This window comes from Phalangium opilio, unplaced genomic scaffold (assembly GCF_054372755.1).
Source record: "Phalangium opilio isolate 3A_F unplaced genomic scaffold, DU_Popi_V2 ptg000082l_1, whole genome shotgun sequence".
Classification (NCBI taxonomy): Eukaryota; Metazoa; Arthropoda; class Arachnida; order Opiliones; family Phalangiidae; genus Phalangium; species Phalangium opilio.
This window is the reverse complement of record NW_028324189.1, coordinates 1,681,760-1,694,345: the sequence shown is the minus strand read 5'-3', so window position 1 is coordinate 1,694,345 and position 12,586 is coordinate 1,681,760. Positions and strand designations below refer to the sequence as shown.

General features: G+C 35.4%; 1 protein-coding gene and 2 long non-coding RNA genes across 7 annotated transcripts; 1 reads left to right on the top strand and 2 right to left on the bottom strand.

Moving 5' to 3' along the window:
* The first annotated feature begins 1,417 nt into the window (after positions 1-1,417).
* On the top strand, positions 1,418-4,473 carry LOC149650792 (uncharacterized). Of its 4 annotated transcripts, none has more exons than XR_016370961.1 (4): positions 1,418-1,645; positions 1,815-1,847; positions 2,716-2,999; positions 4,040-4,473. It is a non-coding gene; the product is annotated as an uncharacterized LOC149650792 (long non-coding RNA). The 4 variants fall into 4 exon arrangements; XR_016370960.1 differs by having other exon boundaries at positions 2,716-3,003; XR_016370962.1 differs by having other exon boundaries at positions 1,720-1,847; positions 2,716-3,003.
* LOC149650791 (uncharacterized) lies at positions 3,088-7,487 on the bottom strand. Of its 2 annotated transcripts, none has more exons than XR_016370971.1 (3): positions 7,338-7,487; positions 5,062-6,094; positions 3,088-4,997 (listed from the first exon to the last, which is right to left on the bottom strand). It is a non-coding gene; the product is annotated as an uncharacterized LOC149650791 (long non-coding RNA). The 2 variants fall into 2 exon arrangements; XR_016370972.1 differs by lacking the exon at positions 7,338-7,487 and adding an exon at positions 6,460-7,319.
* Positions 7,488-8,469: 982 nt separating this feature from the next.
* On the bottom strand, positions 8,470-12,454 carry LOC149650790 (uncharacterized). The gene is made up of 8 exons (XM_089847422.1): positions 12,309-12,454; positions 12,039-12,236; positions 11,773-11,952; positions 11,127-11,412; positions 10,453-11,024; positions 9,638-9,826; positions 9,471-9,562; positions 8,470-9,395 (listed from the first exon to the last, which is right to left on the bottom strand). The coding sequence occupies exons 1-8, from the start codon at positions 12,450-12,452 to the stop codon at positions 9,362-9,364; spliced, it is 1,695 nt and encodes a 564-aa protein (XP_089703548.1). The 5' UTR covers positions 12,453-12,454; the 3' UTR covers positions 8,470-9,361.
* Positions 12,455-12,586: the final 132 nt, after the last annotated feature.

Sequence of the window (12,586 nt, the reverse complement as noted above, 5' to 3'; positions counted from 1 at the left end):
TTGCCATGTCTTCCACTATATTTATAAGGTGCTTTTTACCAATAATTCACATACAACATGGCGGCCATTAAATAAAAACAAATCCAGAGGTCGCGGCTTCCGGGCGTGACGTCACTAGAAGGTCAAAAACCGCTTCATGCTGTTTCCCTATTCCCTTTCGCCGGAAGTTAGGCTTAGCTCGGGATTCATGGGGGCGAGTAACGGGAAGAAATTCGTCTGTCGTCTGCTACAAAAGCCAAAAATATGTACTGTAGCGGACGACAGACCAATTTCTTCCCGTTACTTACCCCCATGAATCCCGAGCTAAGCCTAACTTCCGGCGAAAGGGAATAAGGTGGATTGAGGGGGGGGGGCAGTTAATGGCAAAATTTCAATTATTCGATTCGGAGATCCTCGGTACTTTAGAGGGTAGAGGACGGGGAGAATTTGTTTTTTAGACCTTGCTTCGGAAGGCACGCGATTGATAGGCCAGGCCAGCACGCATTATACAGCGTGAAATAGACCATTTAAACGGCCAATATTACACGGATTCGTGCATGAATCCTAGAACGATAGTCTATGAATATTGGTACTCTGAAAAGATCCGGTCCCACGGATGGTTTTTCCCATCTTTTAGAATAAAAACTGTAAAATATAAGCTTTAATGTAATATAAACGTTCCTTTCAAATAATACAGCGACTTTGTTGTTGAAAACTACTTCATTCTTTTTAAATTAAACACGTTTATTAATTTATTAGATAATTAGGCCAAAAACAAACAAAGATTTTGGAATATCTTACACTTTTAATTTCAGCACTTATTTGATCTAGATCAACTGGAGTAAATTTTCCAGGTAAAACTGGGTCCCCTGTAAAATTAATTAAATTTCATAGGAGTTAGTTCACTATTATGATTTCAGTTTTCAACCTATTAGACTAACATGTTCATAGGGTTGTTTTTCCTGCTGTAGGAATCCCACAAACTACGGTACTACTTTTTAAAAGTGGAGAAAAGTGTTTTGGGCTGTTTAGAAGACATTATTAAATTATAATTAACTAAATTATTAAATATATTAGAAAATAGAAACAATAAAATTGAGACGCACGCTCCCGCCATATTTTGAAGTGTGTTTAGCTTTGGTTTCGACACTAAGCAGCGCCATCTGGCGGTCCATGTTTGGAACCAATAACCCTTTTCAATCTGGGTTATTTTGGTGTTTGCTGTCGGCTTGGATCTTCACTATTCTTCAATAGTAACATAAGTTAATTATACCTCTAAGTACACAAATTCGGGGAACGACTGGGCATCTTTGGCAGGCTACTGTGACGTCAGAACTCGTATAGCGCTAAGATCCGAAGAGAGAAAATTTTAAAATTTCTGTCGCGGTGCAGCCACCAAGCGGTCGAGACGAAAAATAAAATCATCCAGTGGAAGGGATAAAAGAAACGCTAGGCTAGGCAGTACAATTTTGTATTGAAGTTGAGGTGATAAATGATACGGAGAGAGTATAGGGTTTCATTAAAGGGAGCCAGACAAACACTATTGCCATAGAAGTGGTAGCGATTTGTGTACTTAGGGGAGGTATAATTAACTTATGATAGTAACTATTCTTCATCCAAGCTGTCGGAACATGCTGCTGGATTTCTGTGCGATTCTTCTTAACTGGTAAATATTTTAATTTTATTTATATTTAAATGGTTAATTTAGATTAAATACCAAAGTTTTATTGTAACCGATAGGAAATTAAGCGTTGCAAGTGAAAAATTTATGGTTAACGGTGCAAAAATAGGGTTTCTTTATTATGACTAAGCCTTGGCAAATCCTTCGTCTTTAGGGGCGTTGTACAGTTTCAGCTTGATCTTTGCTGGTAAATATTTCGATTATATTTATATTTTAAGGGTTGATTTAGATTAAATACCGAAATTAAGCGTTGCAAGTGGAGAATTTATTGTTAACTGTGCGGAAATAGCTTTGTTTTGAAGAAAACTTGAGCCTTAGTTGATTTTATATATCGGTTTGCCTAAGTTAATGGCCTTTAACCGAAGCAAGTAGAAAACCTTTAACGACAGGTGTGTAGTTATTAACGCCCAAAGATAAAATGAGGTTTTTAAGTGCTCGTGTAGCTGTAAACTAGTTCTCTAAAATGTTTTCAATTAACAAGTCTATTGCTGTAAATATGGGTGTCTAGCCCGTTTGTTTTCACCGCAACTGCACTATTTGCAGAGCTCATACTCAGTCACTTCATTCCAATTCGGTTATCGGCCAGCTTGATGACGGTTTAAAAGCAAGAAGAGTTTAACTTAATTCTTAAAAACAATCGAATACAGATCACGTGACTGACGTCATACCACGTGACTACGATGGCAGATCACGTGACTATGACGTCAGATCACGTGACTTTGACGTCAGATCACGTGACCATGACGTCAGATCACGTGACTATGACGTCAGATCACGTGACCTATGACGTCACCGAGGTAATTGACTTGTGACGTCACGATAGATGTTAATGGTAATAGGTAATGATTGTCCATTCAGTTAGGCCTAGCGTTCATTCATTTAGGCCTAGAGTTCATTCATATAGGCCTAGCGTTCATTCATTTAGGCCTAGAGTTCATTCATATAGGCCTAGCAGTGTTCAGCTATTTGGGTTTCGCGCCTGGGATTTGGCGCACCCGAGTCCGCGCATATGAGCTTTTAGCGCCCCCCGACGTTAGAAATGTATTTCGTTGCAGGCAAAGGTCAGACGGCTCATTCGTTGCTTGGAAGCTCTCGAGGTCAGACGGCTCATTCGTTGCTTGGAAGCTCTCGAGGTCAGACGGTTCATTCGTTGCTTGGAAGCCGTCGTGGAGGTCGCTTGGAAAAACTTTTCCAGCTCAGCTGATCGTGATGCCGGCTTTTGAGGTCGATTCTTGATCGTTCCGCCATTTCGGTGATCGTTTTTGCCGAGGACGCAAGCTGAATTCGACGCTCTTCAACTTACTTGGCAGCCATTGCTTCGCCTCGTGGTGCTTTAACAGTCCGTAAGCCTAACTTTTACAATAATCCAAACTCATCTAGCTCCCCTTAAATTATTTATTTTATTTCAAGTATTTAAATTAATTAGCTAGTGTTAAATGTTAGTGAATTTTATTTATTTATTAAAAATCAAGTACAATCAATAAAATATTACAACGAGATTTTGGACAAGAGAGAATCCCTTAATAATTAGTTTAGGTGCTATTATTTAAAAATATTAAACGGGGTACGTAATAAATTTAGAGATAACGCGACAGATTTTAGGAAATCCAAGTCTTGCGGAACACGAGGACTGTTGCCCTAAGCCTAATTAAGCCTTGTAATATTTAAATTCTAGTTATTTACGGATACTGTCTGTGGGAATAGTTTAAAAATAAATAAATGGAAGCTTTTCCTAAAATTAGTTTATGGGCTATTATTAATTAAATTAGAGATATCGCGACAGATTATTGGAAATCAAGTCCCACCGAACACGAGGACGGTTGACCTAAGCCTAATCCCATTTAAACTCTAGTTATTTTACGGATACTGTCTGTGGGAATAGTTTAAAAATAAATAAATGGAAGGTTTTCCTAAAGGTAGTTTAGGGGCTATTATTAATTAATTAAGAGATAAAGCGACAGATTTTCGAAAATCAAGTCCCGCAGACATAATTTTAAGACGTTTGCTCTAAGCCTAAGTTCAGCCTTGTCCAATTTCAACTCAAGTTTTTTGGGTTCTCCCTGTGGGAAGTTTAGGGGATGTTTTAAATTATTTTCATTATTACATAATTTAATTTTAAACAAAGGGTCGATTTTCTTAAAACTATTTTCTATACAATTTTGGGAAATAATTAGCTAGCGAGAGTATTTATTTAATTCGGGGTGGAAATCATGGTAGTCAAGGGTGGCAAGTAGTTGGTGTAGTTCGTCTCGGTTTATAAATTTGGTAGGCAGTTTTAATTAAGGACACGTTTTTTTCCTTAAATTATTTAAATCTAAGAGGTTAGTTTGTTAGTAGGCAATAGTTTAATATGTGTTATTAATATGTTTTAATTTATAGATTTGGATGATTTTCTTGGATTTTTCTGTCGCTGGTCATTCCGAGACGTATCCTTCCAGATGACATTCTTTGCTCCGATTGACGCAAGACGAAGCTGTTCTGGACTTGCTATATATCATTCCTGATGACACGCTTCATTGGATTCACGTTACATGATGTCTTCTGGACTTGCTCTTTCTCTCAGCGCTGACTTAAAGATATGGAGGAAATCATCGAAGCTAGAAGACACAAAATACATCTTTTTTACTTGAAAATTTTTCATGTAACCATTTAACTTAATTTTTTTCGTGGAAATTTGATTTGTAACTACTTATTATTTTTTTTCGCGTTCAAACTTTAACTTACAAACCTCTTTAATATTTTTTTTGTTCGAAATTTTTGTAAACACTTTGGTTTTTTTGTTTTTTATTGAATAAATTTTGCCTTAAACCTCGTTCTTTCTTTTCTTGAATTTTTAATATACTAGACTTGGTTTCGATTTTTTTGCCTCTGGACTTAGGGGGATATTTTTAGGCCCCTTTTTAAGCTTTTTACTAAATAAAATAGGCAAAAACATTATAAAAAAAAATTTTTATATAAAAAATTTTTTTTTTAAAAAAAAATGTAAAATTTATAAAAATACAGAAAATGCAGAAAATGCATAAAAAAAGGTCAAAAAAACTACCCTAAGTGTTTTTCTTATGTTTTTGTACCTTCCATAGTAACGAAACTTTAAATTTAAACTTAAGCTACCACCCCCAAAGTAAGCCTTGCGAGCCCAATTTAAATTTAACAAGCCCCTGTTCAACTCGGGAATCATTAAATTTAAACTAAGGCCCGCTATGGAGCCCCCAAAACCAGGAAACTTCGTCCTTAGCATGGGATTTCCAATGAAAGTCCACTCGATGTTAGAAGTCCTCCACTCGATGTTAGAAGTCCTCCACTCTATGTTAGATGTCCTCCACTCGAGAGAATGTTCCTGCACAAGAAAAATTCAAATTATTACTTGGAAAAAGGCACATGCATAACTTCAAATTAATTACCTTAATGCGAAAATCCACTCAGTATTTTCTCTTGACGTAACGCAAAATGTTCAGGAGTAAAACCAATAACTATTACTTGACATAAAATGGCACACTCGTAACATTAAACTGAATACCTTAGTATGGGAAAGTAAAATAATACCATAAAAAGCTAAGCCTTGCCTTAAACCCGCTCTAAATCGTGTTTACTTTTAAAGGACAAAGCGTATAAGCAACCTTCTACCTTAAACATAAATCAGAAATTTATTTAGATCCTACAAAATTCCCTCAAAGAGTTGCCAAACGCTTTTCCCCTAAAAATATTTATAATTAAAACCATAAACTAGATACCTTAATACCGCAAAGGGAATCTCATCCTTAAAATCCTGATTACGTTCATTATTCTTAAAAGGGAGGGCTAGAGCCAGTGTTCACCTATTCCATAATCAAGTATTTTATTTATGTCCTGGCGAAAAGAAAAATCCCTAAAAAGAACAGGACACTAGCGCTTCCCTTAAATAGAATAACAAATCATACCAAGTACCCTAATAATTACATAGGGGTAATATATTTATAATAATAAGATTTACTTATTGCTACGCACTAAGGGACTAAAATATTGCACACGCTGTCTACAGAGCCGGATTAAAGGGGGCCAGTGCCCCACTAGACTTGTTGGGGGCGCATTGAGTTGAACTATTCCCCTTAGCGGGTGGAAAATTGCTTAATCCGGCCCTGGCTGTCTAAATATTTTTGCTAATGAGATTCCCTTTCAACGGATAAAATCAAAGTGTAGACCTGAATTATTGTACTGGGTCATTGTCCTAATACTGCTAGAACTATTATTTCTCCGCACTAGATACCTTTACACGCCATCTAAATTGTTTTCCTAGTGAGATTCAGTTTCAACGGATAAAATCAAAGTGTAGACCTGAATTAAGAGTAGAATTGTACTGGGTTCATTGATCTGATTAATATTGGGTGCTATTTTGTCAAGTAATAGCTATTGATTCTAGAATCCAACGTAAATTGCTCCTTTGGAAATGGATGATAGCTAAAATAAATTAAAATTCAATCAATCAAATGCACTTTAAAATTATCATCACCTTAAATGGCACAAGTATTTAGAATAACATTCATTTTACTTTCAAATAAATCATTTATCATAACTAGATTTAGGGTCAATCTTGAAATATTTAACAATTAATGGCATGAATAATCACTTTGAGTTACTTTTAAACCGACTAAAAAGATTGAACAGTAAAACCAGGAATAAATTCATGGTACAATTAAATAGAAAGTTTAACTAAGACGATTCCATTTAATAAGATTAATTTCAAACATTTAGATTAAGTATCGCATAAATGTTAATCATGAACATTGTGCCATCTTACCGCAAAAGCTAAAATTCCATAGGACCTTGCTAAAAATTAACCATTTGAAAGATTCCAATGTACTCTAAAACGCAAATCCCCAAACTTATACAGGGGTCATACTCATTCATACGCTCAATTTGAGTTGAATATGTGACTAATTAATATAAAAATTGTAAGCAAAAAGTGACTAGATGGGACCAAATTAAGCTATTGAAAATGGCCTGGTCCACTAAAATGTTTACAGAGATGACCGATTTTCATAATTATTTCCTATAATTAAAGATATTTTAAAGGTCTGTGTCGTAATCAAGACCAATCTATGGCCTTAGATACTTCCAGTCAAAGGAAAGGTCACCTCGTAAAAGGTCTAGGGTGAAATTGAATTAAATAATTTTGGAGCGCAGCTCAGAATGCAAAGTAACCGTAGTTATAAATCAAATCATTCATTTGTATTCGATTGTTTTTAAGAATTAAGTTAAACTCTTCTTGCTTTTAAACCGTCATCAAGCTGGGCGATAACCGAATTGGAATGAAGTGACTGAGTATGAGCTCTGCAAATAGTGCAGTTGCGGTGAAAACAAACGGGCTAGACACCCATATTTACAGCAATAGACTTGTTAATTGAAAACATTTTAGAGAACTAGCAACACGAGCACTTAAAAACCTCATTTTGGCTTTCGGTGTTAATAACTACACACCTGCCGTTAAAGGTTTTGTACTTGCTTCCGTTAAAGACCATTAACTTAGGCAAACAAGTGCATTAGTTTGGTAACCAATATATAAAATGAAGTAAGGCTCAAGTTTTCTTCAAAAACAAAGCTATTTCCGCACAGTTAACAATAAATTCTCCACTTGCAACGCTTAATTTCGGTATTTAATCTAAATCAACCCTTAAAATATAAATATAATCGAAATATTTGCCAGCAAAGATCAAGCCGGAACTGGACAACGCCCCTAAAGAAGACGAAGGATTTGCCAAGGCTTAGTCATAATAAAGAAACCCTATTTTTGCACCGTTAACCATAAATTTTTCACTTGCAACGCTTAATTTCCTATCGGTTACAATAAAACTTTGGTATTTAATCTAAATTAACCATTTAAATATAAATAAAATTAAAATATTTACCAGTTAAGAAGAATCGCACAGAAATCCAGCAGCATGTTCCGACAGCAAACGCCAAAATAACCCAGATTGAAAAGCCTTATTGGCTGCATACACGGGCCGCTAGATGGCGCTGCTGCTGAAAACCAAACCTAGTCCTAGGCGGACTTCAAAATATGGCGGGAGCGTGCGTCTCAATTTTATTGTTTCTATTTTCTAATATAATTAATAATTTAGTTAATTATAATTTAATAATGTCTTCTAAACAGCCCAAAACACTTTTCTCCACTTTTATAAAGTAGTACCGGAGTTTATGGATCCCTACAGCTGGAAAAACCACCAAAATATAGTTTTGTTTTCAAATCTCGCGATAGATTGATAAATTTCATTCGACTTGGAACGTACGACGAGAATTTTGTGAATAAAAAGGCAGGGCGTTACGCGATTGGTCGGAGGTACTCATTTCAAATTATCCTTAAGATCTGAACATATATTTGTAATTTTAAAATCATTCGGAGACTGTATTTCCGGAATGTTTGACTGCGCATACTGGTCCTATAATTAGAAGAAGAATCGATAAAAAAAATCACTTGATTTTCCACTTCACCCTCCCTTTAAGGGATAATTCACTAGAAGTATATTTATTGTAGTAGGGAACTAATTGTAATTTTAAAATCATTTGGAGGTATTTCCGGAATGTTTGACTGCACGCACAGACTGGTCTGGTCCTATAATTAGAAGAAGAATCGATAAAAAAAATCAATCCACCTTATTCCATTTCGCCGGAAGTTAGGCTTAGCTCGGGATTCATGGGGGTGAGTAATGGGAAGAAATTCGTCTGTCGTCTGCTACAAAAGCCAAAAATATGTACTGTAGCCCTCCCTTTAAGACATATTTCACTAGAAGTATATTATTTATTCTTCTAAGCTAAAAAAAAGAGTCATTTTAGGGTTCTTTTCTTTTATTACACTTTTTATTTATTAATTACGCTGTTATTTACAAATAAAATCAAACCTTACTGGCTCGGGACACAAAACAGAAATTTATTTATTTCATGAGATCGCAAACTTTGTCAGGCTAACCCCAGCGCCATTACGTGACAAAGATAATTATTAAACATTGTTTTTTTTTTTTTTTTTTAAATTGGCCCCGCGATAATTCCCAATGATAATTTATTTTTACAACCATTTAAATTTGATCTGAAAAGTTAGTTTTTATAGTTTATTTTAAGTATTGGCACGTATCATCTAATCTAAGACTCTTTGGGAATGGGAAGACAGAGTTTGGAAAAATTTATTAAAAATTGAAGGGTTTACGATTATCGTTACTTACCAACCACATTTCTTAGGATAAAAAAATTTGGATTGTGCCACTAATGTTAATTTCTCGATTAATTAATTATTTTTCTTTTTTGATATTATTAACATACTGGCTGGCATTTTCGTCATATTTAATTTAATATGAATGAAGTTAATAATTATTTAAGCTCCAAATTACGCGGTTTCCGATTAAGATGTATTTAAAAATTAAAATTATAATAAAAAAATGATCTTTAATAAACAAATTTGAAATTTCATTCTTCTCTTTTTAAAAACGCAAATTAAATTAAATTAATAATTAACCACGATGAAAAACTAAAAAATGAATTTAAATTCCCAATATCTAAAATAGAAACTAAATGAAATTAAACCTTAAAAGAAAATTAGCAAAATTAGCAAAATTTCAAAAACAGAGTTGTTGTTGTTGTTTAGCTAAATTTCTTTTGAAGAAGCCGTTGAAGTAATTAAGTAAAATAATGTTTGTTTGACTAGCTATCATTTTCTTAAGTGTCTGTTTATGCTTATTAAATTAATGGCTCTTTGTTGTCATTTGAGAGCCTGAAATGATGATTTTTATTTAATTACTTAATTAATTGAAGTAATTAAAGTATGTACTATTTTTGTCATAATTACCTTAAAAGAACAATGTGAACTTTTCCCCGCGTTTTTCTTAGCAAATCTATTACTTCAGCCGCTGTTTTTTCCAGTAACGACTCTCCATTCACCTACAAAGGTTCGGATATATATAACGACTTCCGCCAGGAAAGGGGGTGGGGGGTGAAATGAACTGAACTACTAACCTCTATTAATCGATCACCGACAGATATTCTGCCGTCTTTATGAGCCAAGCTACCCGAATGAACGACGGTAACGACGGGACTAGAGACTTGAGGCGAGGCGCACGTCGCGTTCGATGGTAACTGATCGCCCAAACTGAAACCCAATCTACTTTGCCAGCCTCTGTCAAGTTGTACGTAAAGTTTCCTCAGCTGTAAATAAATAAAGAATAAACAAATAAATAAACAAACAAAATTCAAGAACAAATAAACAAAGAAAATGGAAGAATAAACAAATAAACAAAATTCAAGAACAAACAAATAAACAAAATTCAAGAACAAATAAACAAACAAAATTCAAGAACAAATAAACAAACAAAATTCAAGAACAAACAAACAAACAAAATTCAAGAACAAACAAATAAACAAAATTCAAGAACAAACAAATAAACAAAATTCAAGAACAAACAAATAAACAAAATTCAAGAACAAACAAATAAACAAAATTCAAGAACAAACAAATAAACAAAATTCAAGAACAAACAAATAAACAAAATTCAAGAACAAATAAACAAAATTCAAGAACAAACAAATAAACAAAATTCAAGAACAAACAAATAAACAAAATTCAAGAACAAACAAATAAACAAAATTCAAGAACAAACAAATAAACAAAATTCAAGAACAAATAAACAAAATTCATGAACAAATAAACAAAATTCATGAACAAATAAACAAAATTCATGAACAAATAAACAAAATTCATGAACAAATAAACAAAATTCATGAACAAATAAACGAAGAAAATGGAAGAATAAACAACAATAAATAATACATACCTTTTGACCAGATGATAGAAATTCTTCCGTTTCTTCGGGTGTACTATCCCAAGATTGTAAAGAAGTTAGTCGCCTGGGAGGATCTGGAGGACTATTGAGTTCCCCGTTACTTCCGTTTCGAGACTGATCAGAAAGCGGCGGAGATTGACACCCGGAAGATAGAGTACTTAAACTCAAATTTAAACGCGCGACATTTTCTTCATTGGAGAGTAGGGTAGCTCCTCGCCATTTAAGTAGACCTTCTCCTTTCTCGTCTATTTGTTGTTTTTCGTTAGAATTGTCATTACAGTTCGGTACGACGACACTGGCTTGACGATGGAACAATTGGTTTCCATCCTGAACTTCCGTTTGAGAAGAACGAACGGAGTTCTGCTTCTTTTCGTTAATGCACAATAGGTCTAAAGACTTTGGTCTGGAGTTTCGATTCAAGCCCATGCTTAAATCCATATTTCCGTTGTCGCTTTCGACATCAAGATCGTCCGTTTTGTCGCCAAGGGCTGCTGGGAATATCTCATTGGGTGTTGATGGAGAGACTGACAATGTTGGCGGCAAATCGACACTACCTTTCGAATCTGAAATTGTCATTAGACCCATGAAGCGGGAACATTTCGCGCAAAACAATGACGACTAGCACACTTCGATTTCGCGCAAAAAATAACTTAATTAAAACAAACCTGCGGAAGATGCCGATGAGACTGATTCCCTTTTTAAACCAGGGGCTTTTTCCCTGAGACGTCTAGGAGAGGTAGAATTCCCATCGGATTTCCTTCTGGCCGCTTTATCACTCAACAATTCTCTCGCTTCGATCCTTAAAGGTTTAGAATGAGGTATTTCGTCCAAAGAACAAGGAGACAATGGTTCGTTAAACCGATAAAGTTTCAGAGTGACGGAATTCCCCGAATTTCTCAACAAGGTAACGGCTTCGGCGCGACTTAAACCCGAAACATCTTCTCCGTTAACCTGAAAATGGAATTAAAAACAACATTGTTTGCGAGAAATTAAATTATCTTATCAGTTAATCCCGCTCGTTTTCGATGATAACGAAAAAAGGGAGAAACGCAATCAAAATCAAGTCCTTAATTAGCCTTATTCCTGATCAGCGCCATCTACCCATAGCGGTGACTTTGAGAACTACTGTAAGCGGCAAGCCAATCAGATGTCGCTAAAATCTGGTGACGTCAATTTTGGTAAGACCCGAGAGTGCCAGTCAGTGACGTCACCAGATTTTAGCGACATCTGATTGGCTTGCCGCTTACAGTAGTTCTCAAAGTCGCCGCTATGGGTAGGTGGCGCTGATCAGGAATAAGGCTAATTTATCACCTGTAAAACTTGATCACCGGCTTGTATTTGACCATTACTAATAGCCGGTTCCCTAATTAAAGCTTTGACGTAGATTCCCGTTGGATGGTTGTCATCATTTTCGGACAAATTTTCGTATCGAAATATACTGAAACCTAACGTTCCTTCAACCTTAACGAGCGTCGTATCAATGTAAGTATTCTGTAAAACGTACGTAAAAACTAACATATCACCACACTTTCTTTTCAGCCTTCAGGACATTGGTTTAAACTTTAAAGTAATCTTACCGCGGTGTTAGAGCCGTAATTTAAGGTCGAAGGTCTCTTTAAGGTATTTGAGGCAGATCCCGTTGGTGAAATCAAAGCTGAACTATCTGGACTTAAGTCCTGAATGAAAAATGAAACTGGTGGCATTAACGAAGGGTCTGGCCTAAATATTTTCAAAACGACTTCGTTGGAAGCCACGCGTAAAGTCTCCAGAGCTTCCTATATAAAGGAATTTAAAATAATATTAAGTCAAAAACGCGATAATTATAACTATAAGGTTATTTGACTGACCGTATTGGTTAATCCAATCATATTCAAGCCATTAACTTCCAAAATGACATCGCCAACGTTAAGTTGACCACAAGCAACGGCCGGTTGTAAGGGGTAGAGTTTACGGATTCTAATCAGTTGGCAAATAGGACCTAATCGCCTCATATCCACGCCACCGAAGATGGCTAAACCCAACCCTCTACTGCTCTTCCTTACTGACACTTGGAAACAGTTACCTATAACCGGAAATAACGGGATTTAGATGGGTTTATGGGCACGTAAAAATAGGACACCAGATA